General features: G+C 42.3%; 1 protein-coding gene across 2 annotated transcripts in view; it reads right to left on the bottom strand.

Annotated features, from left to right (window-relative positions):
- ap2b1 (adaptor related protein complex 2 subunit beta 1) overlaps window positions 1–15715 on the bottom strand; it is a 280263-nt gene that overhangs the window by 97627 nt on the left and 166921 nt on the right. For both annotated transcript variants that reach the window (XM_048557271.2, XM_048557272.2), the window contains one exon: window positions 13393–13477. In XM_048557271.2, the coding sequence (XP_048413228.1) occupies window positions 13393–13477 (85 nt within the window). The remainder of the gene's footprint in view (window positions 1–13392; window positions 13478–15715) is intronic.

The following is a 15715-nucleotide window of genomic DNA, read 5'->3' as shown; positions in this document are numbered from 1 at the left end:
GGAAAATCCATTATTACTACCAAATGCAACTCAATCTTAACTGGGCACAGTATGAGTGGATGTAAACATCCTTTGATTTCAGGAAGCCTCAGTAAAGCAATGGCTGCTGGACCAACATGCCATACATGTGTTTTCAAAACCATCTTTCAAAATTTATTTGTGGGCATTGCCAGCTGGCCAGCATTCATTGCCCATCCCTGTATGCCTTTGAGTAGGCAGTGGTGAGCAGCCTTCTTGAACCTCTACAGTCCATGTGTTGTGGGCTGACCCACAAAACCCACAAAGGAAAGAATGCCAGGATTTTGACCCAGTGGCAATGAAGGAATGGGGGCATACTTCCAAGTCAGGATGGAGGGGATCTTGGTAGCTGGTGGTGTGCCCACGTATCCGTAGTTCTTTACCTTCTAGATGGTTGTGGTTGTGGGTTTGGAAGGTGTTCATGTGAGATATAACAAGGACTTATTATTATGCTTGTGGGCCCAAAATTATAATCTGTATTGTGTTTGAAAGGAACTCTCAGTATTGAATCGGCTCTTTTTGAAATTCATTAAAAGGCAAAAACAAAATGTTATCCACTCCTTGGAACAGGGTCCAGGGACTGATGGAGTGAACTCAAAAACATCAACGTCAATGCCAATCTTTATACATTGGATGAACTGCAAGTTATGTGCTGTACAAGACAAGAACTTGACTTTTTTTTGCATGCTCAAGAAAGCTCAGCAACAAGTAAGCTGATGTATAGCCCCAAAACTATTCCTAAATATTACCTTCCTTTGTCGGGAGCTTTAAGAGGAAAATTGATCAGTCAGTAGAATATGGAGTATAGGTAACGGGAGACAAAACAACCAAGTGGTTCCCCGTTTTTATAGATATTTTACAGACCTGTCCTTAACCCAATGGGAATACTCTCTTTCTCTATGCCAACCGTTCATGGGTTGCAACACCAACTCCAAAGAAATGAGCACAATTCAGACTGGTATTCTTCCACTCAGAACCCTTATGAATAAAGGAAGAGCCGCATTTATCTTGGAACAAACTTTCAATCACGGCCAAATCTGCTGTCTCAGGTGGTCACAAAAGATCCTATTACACTGTTTGTACTTGGATAGCACAACTGGCCTCAATATACTTGGACTAAGAAAAGGAACTTTCAGGAGGACTCCTACTCCAGATCATCAATTCGGGATTTAGAAAATGTGCAAACTGGGTGACAGATAGATTAGCTCATCTATGATGCCATTACAATAAAATTGTCTATCGCAATGTAGCATTTAATCGTAAGCATAGAATGGTCAAATGGGTTACGTAGCGAAGAAAACCTGGCAACAATACTCATAGTCAAAGCCTTTAAGAAAAGGACTAAGGTAGGATACTGCTAAAGAAAGATTGATCATAAATGTATAAAGTAAAAGGATTATGAAAACACAACTCTTGTACTTCAACTGACAAATTAATTTGTATAATTATGCATAGCCAGCAGGTGGATTAAAGAAAACAAGCAAACAAATTGGTTTGGGGACTAAAGCCTCATATTTTTGTAAACAGCTATTATTGCCAAGATGTCCACAGCAGATTCTAAGTAATCCTACCTGAGTCACAAATAGGATTCTGCCTGTTTACAGAATGAATCAGAAAAGTTTTTGTTATTGTTCAGAATTTCTCAATCTTTTAATCAGCATCTTCCAGACATAATTGGAAGCCTCAAGCTGATTGATTAAAAAGGAGCCAATTCAATTCTTGCCACTTTTAATCAACACAACCTAACCATCTCTGCAAAGAAACATGGGAAACATGTTCATTATAATAAGGTAATCTGACCTTCCTGAATAAATACTGGCCCAGTGTATATGAATAAGGAACAATTACAGAGGCTACAAATGATAATGAACACTTGCTTAAAAATGCAAAACTGGTGTTTACAGATAGCCTGTATAAGGAATTAGAAGGTAATATGGTAATTCACAAGATTGCAACAGTGTACCAAGAGAAGATATGACAGCTAACCAGAAACTATAGCTTCCTTTTCAATGTCATAATTACAGCACATTAAGCAGGGAAGGTTGTCATCTTAAAATAGAGCTGAAATAGAGTTGGTTACTTTCTAATATTAAATACTTAAGTGTCATCGGAGCAGATGCTCACACACTTTAAATAAAAACATTTCACGTTTAAAAAGGGGATTCCCCAGGGATAAGATCTTTAATAGAAAACAGAAGCACAAAACTTTAAAGTAATTTTACCACTAAACTGCTAAGTTTGAGAAAACAGCTCTGTGTTACCGCACATCATGTCATTTGAGCAGGGGAAATTGTGTAGCTAAACCTAGATGCTATCCTCAGTATGGCTGGTTTCAGGATCTTGCTAACAGCTCAGCTGAACAAGGCCCTCAATGACGGACTTGGTTATTAAGGAATGACATTAGACTGAAATTTTCTGTTGGATACAGGAAGTCTTAACATTGTGTTGTTTGAATACATTTACATTTTTGATTCACTCATGGGATGTGGGCTTCACTGGCTACGCCATCATTTAGTGCTCATTTCCTCGTTGTGAACTGCCTTCTTGAAAACCTGCAGTCCAATGCAGTGAGAAGGGCATTTCAGAACTTTGACAAATGACCTGAAGGACAGTGATATATTTCCAAGTCAAGATGGCAAATGGTTTGTAGGGGTATCTTCTGCCCTTGCCCTTTTAGATGGCAGTGATTACAGGTTTAGAAGGTGCTAAGGAGCCTCAAGACAGAAAAAGGAATGGAAAACATAAATACAAAACTTGACATTATTATAGTTAAAGATTAAACTGTAATCCAAAATATAGAATCATGGATGAGAGAGAAGGCTGTTTGCCCATTGAAAAATGCGGTTTTGATTCACTATCCTGAGCAAAGCATGAATTCGCAAAAGGAAAATTACCAGCCCTTATTGAATTGCACACTGGAAATTGGCTAGTGCAAGAAATCTAAATGAATGCTAAATCCTAGCAGTCTATTCAGCTGCCATAGTGTAAGAACAGACCCATCATTTTCAGCTCAGCCATCATTCAAAATTCAGGAACATTGCTTTCGACTTTTGTATGAAAAATAACACTATTACAGAGTTCCCCTTACAACTTTTACTGATGCTAATTTTCCTTGAAAGCACAAAAGCAAAGTCCAAGTGAATTATAATCATAACAGCATGACTAAAATTCTGATGGGCTGCTCAAAAGTTAGATTTTACTTCTTTTGGTATCCATTGATTTTGAGAAAATAAGCAAGTGCCATTTAAAACGACTCACTAGGATGAAATCTGCACAAAATGAGTGGCAGATTATCTCGGAACAGACAACTTGAGAGTTAACGCTTTCTGGAAAAAAAAACTTCCCAAACTAGGAAACATCATGAACAGGTAGATAATCTGCAATATGTCCACTACTTACAGCATGAATTACAAAGCTGGCAGAAACACACATACAAATTTTACTCCTTTTACTGAGGAAGGTAAAAGAAGATGTGATGGAGGCATTACAAAATCATGAGGGATCTGGACAGAGTAGTTAGAGACTAACTGTTCCCATTGGCAGAAGGTTTGAGGACCAATGGACTGTATGGAAGACTGTGAAGCAAATCAATGATAAGAGGAGGGGAAACTCAGCCGAGAAGCCTAAAGTCCTAGATGTTGGGGATCAGTTTTCAAAAGAATTGGAATCTGAAGCATAGATGTCATGTATGGGGAGAAGCAGTTCAGGTGTAAGTAACATGTATCTGCAGTGAAACTACAGGAAATTTTTCACAATTTGGAGATTCCAACAGCAACAAGAGGCCAGAAGTATCAGTGGAGTTGGAGTCATAATTTGAATGAATGCTTTGAGAGTCAGTCTGAACACAACATCTATCCAAGATCATTCAGGTTGTTACATTCAAAACCATAATAGCTTGTTAGTATAAATTTATGATAGTGTCTGCACAATACTTATTGGTTTGTTTAAGTGGCAAACTTACGAATTAAGTTTTGTTGCTTCTTTCAATAAGGTAATGCGCCTACTCTTTGATTTTCAGAATCTTTGTTTTGTCAATATCTGAAAAACCAAAACTCATTGCATTTCCCTTCCTGCAGTGAGAAGAGGATTTACTGTCTGCATGCTGTGGCGGGGACAGATTGCATGAGCAAATTCAGACTGCTGCTCGCTTCACATCGGTGCACAAGAAGAACTTGAGAGATTATTTGTACTACACAGTGAACAGGGAGCCAGAGCACTGCACCATCAAAAGAAGCCCAGCTTTTACTGAAGCTATAGTTTGAGGCTTAATATTCCTTGCCCAAAAATCAGTTCTTGAGTTGAATGAGAAATTTTTGAAAACATTAAGAACTAGTACACGTCTGAATTATTAAAGCAGCTGATACAGTTAAAAATTCTGATTTGTATATAAATACAATCTGTTTGCAGCATGCCATTTAAAGGAGAAAGCAGTATTAATGGGACCAGTGTGGATTTGAAAACATCGGATGCTATTAAAGTTAACACTATTTGCATATCAAAGGTGTCAACGTTAGATCTTTAATTCCCAAAAAAGCAGAAAACTATGCCAATCACCAATACATGCACAACATATTTTAATAATTAGAGAACAGAAATTTAAAGGCAAGTATTTTAATGTCAAGCATGTCTTAAAATAACAATCTGATTACTTTAAATTTTGCAGTTGAGTTCCTTTGTAGATTTAAGATCATCTTTATACTGATGAAACAGGAGCACAGAAAAGGTCTAATTTTTTTTTTAAATGATAACTCTGTGGCTGCCTCATCCTGAAGTGGGACTTGAATCCAGTCTTTCTGGGCCAAAGCTCAGGGCTCTACCTCTAACAGCTTTAGAGATTCTAGTCTCTTTGCCAACAGACGCTAAGCAGAGCGCTTGATGGTTTGAGATTACTTACAGTCGCTTATTTCCAAATTTATCAAGCCATTTCCTTCTGTTAAACTAAAATCCACAGTTATTAATTTGTTGCCTCTTTAAAAATGACCAGGATAAATAGTAACAGTTGTTCATTAATGAAATGATAAATGTCTTTTTCCTTCTAACAAGTGGATTGCAATTTGTAGGAAGCTAGATTCTTTGGACCCTGATGGAAAAATTCTCAATCTAAGTGTGTTTTATTTCAATAAATGTTAGAAATGAACATACAAACTAGGGGCAGGAGTTGGTTATTCTGAAACGTTCCTTCTGAGGTGTGTGGCTGCTGGGTAGGTACATGCATGTCAATCAACATGCCAACACAATTGCCATGGCTAATCCACCCAATTTGCGTACGATGGATAATTTAGCTTGGTGAATCCACCTAACATGGACATCCTTGGACTTTGGATGCAAACCGGACACTCAGAAAAATGGAATTTTAGCCTTAGGCTATGTATACAAGAGGCAGCAACAGCAGAAGAACAGAGTGCTTCTGTCTGGGAGAAGTTAAGCAATCTTTGGGCTTCAACGCACTGGTGGAAACAGTGGCCAAATCATCTGCAAAATGAAAAATAAAAGAAGTTGGAGTGAGAAATCTAAAGTAGTGCTGCTTAACAGCATCCAAGTGTGGTCGCGGGTCTGGACCATCCAAGGAACTGTCGGGCATTGACAGGATACTGAGGTTTGGTATACATGAGTGAAGATTGGGCCTTGCAGAGTTTATAATTAGTGTGAATCAATTAGTCTTTGGGTTTGGTAGAAGTTTGGGATGAGGGCAGGAGCAGGCAGCCAGGGGTGGCCAGCTATGAGAACAACCAGCCTGGGTAGCAGTGGTGTGTGTGTGATTTGTGCGTGTGAGTGTGAGACAGAGACAGAGACAGTGTGTGTGTGCATAAGTGTGAGTGTGTGTGAGTGCGTGCGAGAGTGTGAGTGAGTGAGAGAGTGAGAGTGCGAGTGTGTGCGCGTGCGAGTGCGCGTGCGCGAGGCGAGTGACGTGAGGCGAGTGACGTGAGGTGGGTGTGATGTGAGGTGAGTGTGATGTGAGGTGAGTGACATGAGATGAATGAGTCATGTGAGGTGAGTGAGTGATGTGAGGTGAGTGAGTGATGTGAGGTGAAGTAGGTGAGGCGAGTGAGGTGAGGCGAGTGAGGTGAGGCGAGTGAGGTGAGGCGAGTGAGGTGAGGCGAGTGAGTGATGTGAGGTGAGTGAGTGATGTGAGGTGAGTGAGTGATGTGAGGGAGTGATGTGAGGGAGTGATGCGGTGTGAGTGATGTGAGGTGAGTGAGTGACGTGAGTAGGTGAGTGATGTGAGTAGGTGAGTGATGTGAGGCGAGTGACGTGAGGCGAGTGATGTGAGGTGAGGTGAGTGATGTGAGGTGAGGTGAGTGATGTGAGGTGAGGTGAGTGATGTGAGGTGAGTGAGTGAGGTGAGGTGAGTGATGTGAGGTGAGTGAGTGATGTGAGGTGAGTGAGTGATGTGAGGGAGTGATGTGAGGGAGTGATGTGAGGGAGTGATGTGAGGGAGTGATGTGAGGGAGTGATGCAGTGTGAGTGATGTGAGGTGAGTGATGCGGTGTGAGTATTGTGATGCGAGTGAGTGATGTGAGGTAAGTGATGTGGTGTGAGTGATGTGAGGTGAGTGATGCGGTGTGAGTGATGTGATGCGAGTGAGTGAGTGATGTGAGTGAGTGAGGTGAGTGAGTGATGTGAGTGAGTGATGTGAGGTGAGTGAGTGATGTGAGTGAGGGAGTGATGTGAGTGAGGGAGTGATGTGAGTGAGGGAGTGATGTGAGCGAGGGAGTGATGTGAGCGAGGGAGTGATGCGAGGGAGTGATGTGAGGGGAGTGATGTGATGCGAGTGAGTGATGTGAGGTGAGTGAGTGATGTGAGTGAGGGAGTGATGTGAGTGATGCGAGGGAGTGATGTGAGGGAGTGATGCGAGGTGAGTGATGTGAGGTGAGTGATGTGAGGTGAGTGATGTGAGGTGAGTGATGTGATGCGAGTGAGTGATGTGTGAGGGACTGATGTGAGTGATGCGAGGGAGTGATGCGAGGTGAGTGATGCGAGGTGAGTGATGCGAGGTGAGTGATGCGAGGTGAGTGATGTGATGTGAGTGAGTGATGTGAGCGAGGGAGTGATGCGAGGTGAGTGAGTGATGCGAGGTGAGTGATGTGAGGTGAGTGAGTGATGCGAGGTGAGTGATGTGATGCGAGCGAGTGATGTGAGTGAGGGAGTGATATGAGTGAGGGAGTGATGCGAGGGAGTGAGGTGAGTGAGTGATGTGAGGGGAGTGATGCAGTGTGAGTGATGTGAGGTGAGTGATGTGATGCGAGGGAGTGATGCGAGGGAGTGATGCGAGGTGAGTGATGCGAGGGGAGTGATGCGAGGGGAGTGATGCGAGGGGAGTGATGCGAGGGGAGTGATGCGAGGGGAGTGATGTGATGCGAGTGAGGTGATGCGAGTGAGGTGATGCGAGTGAGGTGATGCGAGTGAGGTGATGCGAGTGAGTTGATGCAAGTGAGGTGATGCGAGTGAGGTGAGTGATGCGGTGTGAGTGATGCGATGCGAGTGAGTGAGTGAGGTGAGGGGAGTGAGGTGAGGGGAGTGAGGTGAGAGGAGTGATGTGAGGGGAGTGATGTGAGGGGAGTGATGTGAGGGGAGTGATGTGAGGGGAGTGATGCGGTGTGAGTGACGTGAGGTGAGTGATGTGATGCGAGTGAGTGAGGGAGTGATGCGAGGGAGTGATGCGAGGGAGTGATGCAAGGGAGTGATGCAAGGGAGTGATGTGATGCGAGTGATGTGATGCGAGTGAGTGATGTGAGGTGAGTGAGTGATGTGAGTGAGGGAGTGATGTGAGTGAGGGAGTGATGTGAGGTGAGTGAGTGATGTGAGTGAGGTGAGTGAGTGAGGTGAGTGAGTGAGGTGAGTGAGTGAGGTGAGTGAGTGATGTGAGGTGAGTGATGTGAGGTGAGTGATGTGAGTGAGGTGATGCGAGTGAGTGATGTGAGGTGAGTGAGTGATGTCAGGTGAGTGAGTGATGTGAGTGAGGGAGTGATGTGAGGTGAGTGAGTGATGTGTGTGGTGAGTGATGTGGTGTGAGTGATGTAGTGTGAGTGATGCGAGGTGAGTGATGCGAGGTGAGTGATGCGAGGTGAGTGATGCGAGGTGAGTGATGCGATGCGAGTGATGCGATGCGAGTGAGGGAGTGATATGAGTGAGGGAGTGATGTGAGGGAGTGATGCGGTGTGAGTGATGTGATGCGAGTGAGTGATGTGAGGTGAGTGAGTGATGTGGTGTGAGTGATGCGAGGTGAGTGATGTGATGCGAGTGTGTGATGTGAGGTGAGTGCGTGAGTGAGTGATGTTTGTGAGTGATGTTTGTGAGTGATGTGTGGTGAGTGATGTGTGGTGAGTGATGTGTGGTGAGTGATGTGTGTGAGGTGTGATTGTGTGAGTGTGAGCGTGTAGAGACAAGGTCTCGCCCAGCATGGCCAGACACTAATGGACTGTATTGTTGAATGATTCGCGATAACAAGGTGTAGAGCTGGATGAACACAGCAGGCCAAGCAGCATCAGAGGAGCAGGAAGGCTGAAGTTTCGGGCTTAGACCCTTCTTCAGAAAGGTTGGAGGTTGAACTATTAACTGCGTTTCCTTCCTTTTCCACTTTTTAATAAGGAGGGCTGTAGTGCTTAACTTTTTAACCTTGTTTCTTTGTTTTTCTGCTTTGTATCTATGATTCTGCACCAAGGTACCCTTGTACCTGAGATGGCACCGTAAATGGCGACTTGTAAACTTTTCACTACTCATGTGAGTACGTGTGACATTAAACCTAATTCAATTTAACTCAATTCAATTCAAACACGTCAGTGGTGGGGCAGAGGTGAACGGCTGGCCTGTATTTATGGGCAAACTAGGAAGAGAGTTCAGGAGTGATCTAAAGTAACAGACAAGCTGAGAAGACATGCATAACCTCAAAGAAAGCAGCTAAAGCTGCACCCAAGGGAAATGGCTGTGTACAGTTTATCATCAGAGCAATAAAACAGAGGTCCGAGACAGGTGCTTGGCAGTGTTGGCTCCTACCACACCAGGGCAGTTGATGAGGTTTGAATTCAATTAATAAAATGTGTAGGTTAAAAGCGAGTTTAATGGCAACCCATCTCAGTCACCAATGTCCCATGGTGATGGAAAAATTTGCTGTCCTTTTCTGGTCTGGATGAGATCTAATTCCACACCCACCGTGATGATAAATACATGAATAAGAAATACTTGGTCGGATATGGGCTAAGCACAGGCAGGTGAGACTACTTTAGTTTGGGATTATGATTGGCACAGACTGGTTTGACCGAAGGGTCTGTTTCCATGCTGCATGACCCTATGACTCTTAAGTGCCTTCTGAAACGGCTGAGCAAGCCACTCAATTCAAGCACAATTAAGGGTGGGTAACAATTGCCAACTTATTCAGCAATACTCATATCCTATGGAAGAATAAAGGAATTAAATACAGCAGCTGTTTAATTCAAGACCATGACCCAGGCTATTTCTGTGCTGTTTTCAACACTGTAAAACTCTACTGGACAACCGAATCTCCAAAAAGATTCTCCAAACAGAGACTCAAACTTCTAAAGGAGGAATTTGTTTCTCTCAAAAAAACGTTTTCTATGAAGTTATAAATCTGCACAACAGCTCTCCATCGCAAGAATTGGCATTATGTTCTGAAACTGTTCTTAAAAGGATTTCGTTAGGCATTTCAAAGCTGAGTTAAACAATAACAGAATCAATGGAAATGAGGAAAAGGCACCAAAGTAGTCGAAGATTATCGGGTCATAATATCACTGAATGGCAGACGAGACCTGATGGGTTGAATAGCCTACTTCCGCTCCAATGTCTATGTTCTAACTACAACTTATACAACTAACTTTTGAATTTGAAGCTGTGTTCAAATTTCACCTCAGACTAACTTCACAAAATTGTACATAATTGTATTTTAAAAAATGCCAATTGATTTTAATTTACTTGGTGGGCTCTCGCTACTTTGGAAATGGTAGACTGGGACAGATGGTGCACATGCATGTCCTTTTATTTTCCCAGATGTTCCAGTTGCTGTTTGGACTCCAATGACAGCTTTGGCAATGTTCCTTTCGGAGGAGGAAAAATGTCAGCAACAATTTCCAATTCATTCACATTTAGCCTATCATATTTAACTGTTTGTCATTTAGGCCAATGAAATTTTTGCCCAGCAGGATTGGGATAGCAATACCGCATTTTGATGCACTAAAGGCATGGCACAATGTATGCCTACAAAGTACAGACATTAATTATGTTGGGAAACTTCATACCAATGCACTAATAGACCTCACTATGACAGATTGTGAAAACAACACAACTTGAAATGCAGTTAAGAAGTTGTAATGGGAAAGTTAGACTATATGAGAAGGTTAAACAAATGACATGCTTATTCTCATGCTTGCCAGTTTTAATACTGCCAATGATCCCGCTAGCATGAGAAACCTCTACCAACAAGGTGACTTTATTCGTGAAAGTATTGAGCGCAAATAGCTGTATTTCTCTTGATATTTATTCACCTTTCTTCAGATGGCTGGACTTCATATCCTTCAAATCAATTTTCTACAGTATTTTGTGAACTATTAAAAAAAAGAAAAATCATACAATGGATACTAGAGATAATAGGAACTGCAGATGCTGGAGAATCCGAGATAACAAGGTGTAGAGCTGGACGAACACAGCAGGCCAAGCAGCATCATAGGAGCAGGAATGCCGACGCAGACCAAGGGTCTAGGCCCAAAATGTCAGCCTTCCTGCTCCTATGATGCTGTTTGGCCTGCTGTGTTCATCCAGCTCTATACCTTGTTATCAATGGATACTAAGTGAGGTGACCATTATTCTTTGGACAGAACTTTTCAAATTAACTAAGCTGCAGCTTTACACTTTCTTGTAAAAAAAACTGCTAAGTAAGTAAGGAACAAAAACAAAGTTGCCGGAAAAGCTCAGCAGGTTTGGCAGCATCTGTGAAGAAAAAAACAGAGTTAACATTTTGGGTCCAGTGACGCTTCCTCAGAACTGAGTCATCTCATTGGTAGAGGTTTCTCATGCTAGCGCAATCGTTGGCAGTATTAAAAATGGCATGAGAATAAGCATGTCATTTGTTTAGCCTTCTCTTATAGTCTAACTTTCCCATTACAACTTCTTAACTGCATTTCAAGTACTGTTGTTTTCACAACATCTCATAGTGAGGTCTATTAGTACATTGGTATGAAGTTTCCCAACATAATTAACGTCTGGTAATTATGAACTGAGTTCTAAGGAAGGGTCACTGGTCCCGAAACGTTAACTCTGTTTTCTCCTTCACAGATACTTCCAGACCTGCTGAGTTTTTCCAGTGACTTTGTTTTTGTTCCTGATTTACAGTTCTTTTGGTTTTTGCTAAGTAAGTAAGTACGCTAATGATTTTGAGCACATTGGAAGAAGATTGAGGCCATAACTGTTGCAGGTCTGAAGAAACTCAGCAGCATCTTGTGTCATGATTATAGACGTCAAACTAAAGCTTTCAAAAAGATATAAGTCAAGAACCTGGAATTCCCTTCTTAATAGCACTGTGTCTGGATCTACACCACTTGGACTATATGATAAGGAAAACGGTTCAGCATCGCATTCTCAAGAGCAATTAGGATAGGCAACAGAAGACAATATCATCTGTGAAATGAAAACTTAATCACCAAGCTTAACTGTTCTACACATTTTTAAAATTCCACAACCTGTTGTAGGAAAGATGTTGTTCAACTTGAAAGCGTGCAGTGAAGATTTACAAGGGTGTTGCCGGGGTTGGAGGGCTTGAGCAACTCGGGGAGGCTGAATGGACTGGGGCCATTCTCCCTGGAGTGTCGGAGGGTGAGGAGTGACCTTACAGAAGTTTATAAAATCACTAGGGACGAATTGCCAAAGTTATTTTCCTAGGGTAGGGGGAGTCCAAAACTGGGTTTCAGGTGAGAGGGAAAAGATATAAAAGAGGCAACTTTTTCCACTCAGAGGACAGTCCACGAATAGAATCAGCTGCCAGAGGAAGAGGAGGAGACAGGTAATAATTACAACATTTAAAAGGCATCTGGTACATGAATAGGAAGAGTTTAGAGGATATGGGCCAAATGCTGGCAAAGAGACTAGATTAATTTATATCCGGTTGGATGAAAAGATCTATTTCCAAGCTGTACATCTATGATTCCATCAAAGGCTCTACTTTAAGCTGCATTGCTTGAGGGAATGTTTTACATTAAGAATTGGATGATCATTGAATATAGCTCCTGAACATTCATTGATTTCCCAGCCCAAACCTGTTGCTCATTTCAGCCGCATCTCCCTGGGCAACTTCATTTGACAGTACAAAAGAGATCAAACCTGGAACAGTCAGATTGCCAGGCTCAGTATAACACAGGGGGCATGCATTTTTCAAAGTAATGTCTCCAGATGCATTTAGAAAAGATGTGGACTCATGCCGAATGATGCCTCTGTCAAAAGCCTCAAAATGGCAGTCATCCTGTGCACATCGGTGTTGAATAACATGAACAACGATCGACATCATCATAATAGGGAGAAAGGCACTAGGTTAATGCTTTTCGAATGGATGGCACCTCTGAAAATGCTGCTCGACTTCAGTACAACCCTGGCCTGTCAGCCTACTGTGTTCAAATCCTTGAGTAAGGTTGAAACCCACAACCTTCTGACCTTAGAGATGAGTGTGCTATCAAAAAAGCAGGGCTAGGAATAAAACGCTCATCTGGTAACCACTGGAGAACAGATGTCACTCTCTTAACACCAGTGAACTGCTGCTAATTGCTGTGCCCTGATAAAAATAAAATCACCTTCATCAGATTGACTTATTCAGCAATTTTTTTCCAACAGTGGAGTAATAATTGGAAGCTGAGGAGCTATTCCTTCCCTAAGGAATGTGCCTCTCAGTGGTGTCTTTGTTGACCCAAGTCAATTAAATAAGGGACCTACACCAAATCACATATTCAGCAGAGAGTGCCTTGTAATAGAATGAGGAACAATGGTTTAAATTAAATTCATTAAATTTGAAATGAAATTTAGATTCTTTACCAGCCTGGCTAGATGGTGGAGTGTGCTGCCATATCGATTTACTGAGAAAAATAGTAAAGAACAGCAAAAAAGTCACAAAGTAGGAAGGATAGTTGAAAATTTCTGTTGTCAAACAGAAGTATATGCTGGTAGGATTTAATGAACTAAGATGGGAAGAAGCTTATATACAGTGAAGCTAAAGGCATAAACCAGTTGGGCTGAATGGCCTGTTTTTGGTGCTCTAAATTCTATGGAACATGTACACATCTTTCCAAACGAACAGCAATTGAAAATATCTGCACCTTTCAGCACAGTAAAGAAAGTTGACAATTTAATGTCTCTAAACGCATAGTTACTGCCAGCACTCACCCATTTTCCCATCCTCCACAAACAGCACATTCAGTGGAATCAGACAACTGAAATAGAAGACGTCAATGTTGTTTTTCACAGCAACCTGAAATAACAATAAAACTGGGTTAAGCCCCACTGGAAAGAATGTACACATTAATAAAACAGTCAAAATTCATGTTGAATAATGGTACTCAGATTTAACTAAAGGTCTGTTAATTTTCAACTGACATTCAATGCTTTTAACTGTGACACCAACACCGCTCTTTATTAAGAGAAGGTAACATTTAAGAGCTACATCCAAAAATAACATCATCCCTCGGAGCAGATTGTTCATTCTTTATCCATCGAATAATCTTTCAGCAGTTCTGCAATCTGGCTTTTAAGGGAATTTACGTCTCTGCTCCACTTCTGTAACTGAGCTTATGTAACCACATCTATCAGGATAAAAAAATTACAACTACACTAATTTGTTTGAAGAGCAGGAACATTCTCTTCTTGCAGGGATCAACATCTATTTCTCTAACAACGTCCAAAAACATGTCATTGTTATATTGCTGTTTGTGGGAGTGTGCCATGTGTAAACTGGTTGCCCCGTTGCCTGTATTATAACAGTAACTATATTTTAAAAGTACTGAACTGACTAAAGCGTTTAGAACATAGAACAATACAGAGCAGAACAGGCCCTTCGGCTCTCGATGTTGCGCCGGCTTGTGAACTAATCTAAGCTCCTCCCCCTACACTATCCCATCATTATCCATATGCTTATCCAAGGGCTCTTTAAATGTCCCTAATGTGGCTGGGTTCACTACATTGGCAGGCAGGGCGTTCCACGCCCTTACCATTCTCTGAGTAAAGAACCTCCTCTGACATCTGTCTTAAACCTATCACCCCTCAATTTGTAGCTATGCCCCCTCGTACAAGCTGACGTCATCATCCTCGGAAAAAGACTCTCACTGTCCACCCTATCGAATCCTCTGATCATCTTGTATGTCTCTATTAAATCCCCTCTTAGCCTTCTTCTCCCCAATGAGAACAGACCCAAGTCCCTCAGCCTTCCTTCATTGGGCCTGCGCTCCACACCAGGCAACATCCAGGTAAATGTCCTCTGCACCTTTTCCAATGCTTCCACATCCTTTCTGTAATGGGGCGACCTGAACTGCACGCAATATTCCAAATGAGGCCGCACTAGCGTTTTGTACAGTTGCAGCATGACATCACGGCTCCGGAACTCAATCCCTCTACCAATAAAACCTAACACACCGTACGCCTTCTTAATAGCACTGTCAACCTGGGTGGCAACTTTTCTATGTACATGGACACCAAGATCCCTCTGCACATCCACACTACCAAGAATCTTTCCATTGACCTGGTATTCTGCCTTCCTATTATTCCTCCCAAAGTAAACCACCTCAATTTATCCGTATTAAACTCCATTTGCCACCTTTCGGCCCAATTCCGCATTTTATCCAAGTTTCCTTGCAACCTGCAACATTCTTCCACACTGTCCACCACTCCACCAACTTTAGTTTTGCGATGATTTAACGTCAGGGAAAACATTTCTATATGCTTGTTCTTCACACCAACTAAAAATTAAAGTGCACAAGGTAATTTTAAATCAACAAGAATTAAATATAGAGCTACTTGACCATTACCCTCTCAGACATTGGACTCTTGTTTTGCACATTGATTCCCATATTATCCATTGCTTCATGTTTGAAACTTTCTTGCATCCTTTCTGAACATCATGAGAGCACATTTTGTTTTCTTAAAGTATCAGTATGTCTCATGGCTGACGATACTATTCTCTTCAAAAGACCCGTCCCTCTGACGTCCTACTTTTAGAATGGCCCTAGCCTGGATGAATACTGAACCATATAGTAGTTTGAGCCTCTCTGGAATTGGCTACATGCTGCATCCATAATGTCTAAAGACATTGGATCAAATTCCACGTATGTGCTGACCAAGTCAGCATGCAACTGTACAGCTCACTGCATAGAATCCTTTCAGTGTGAAAGCAGGCTGTTCGGTCCATCAAGTCCACACCGACCGTCTGATAAGCATCCCACCCAGACCCAATCCATCCTTTTAACCCTGCATTTCCCGTGGTTAATCCACCTGACGTGTGCACCCCTGAACATTACACGCAATTCAGCATGGTCAATCGACCTAGCCCGCAGATCACTGAACTGTGGGAGAAATCCAGAGGATCCGCAGGACACCCACGCATTCCGGGAAAATGTGCAAACTCCACAGAGACAGTCGCCCAAGGCTGGAATCGAACCCGGGTTCCTGGTGCTATGGCGCAGCAGCGTTAACCACTGAGTCACGGTGCCGCCCTTTG

This window comes from Stegostoma tigrinum, chromosome 27 (assembly GCF_030684315.1).
Source record: "Stegostoma tigrinum isolate sSteTig4 chromosome 27, sSteTig4.hap1, whole genome shotgun sequence".
NCBI classification, from domain to species: Eukaryota; Metazoa; Chordata; class Chondrichthyes; order Orectolobiformes; family Stegostomatidae; genus Stegostoma; species Stegostoma tigrinum.
The sequence above is the reverse complement of the archived record's forward strand: the minus strand, read 5'-3'. Positions and strand labels throughout refer to the sequence as shown.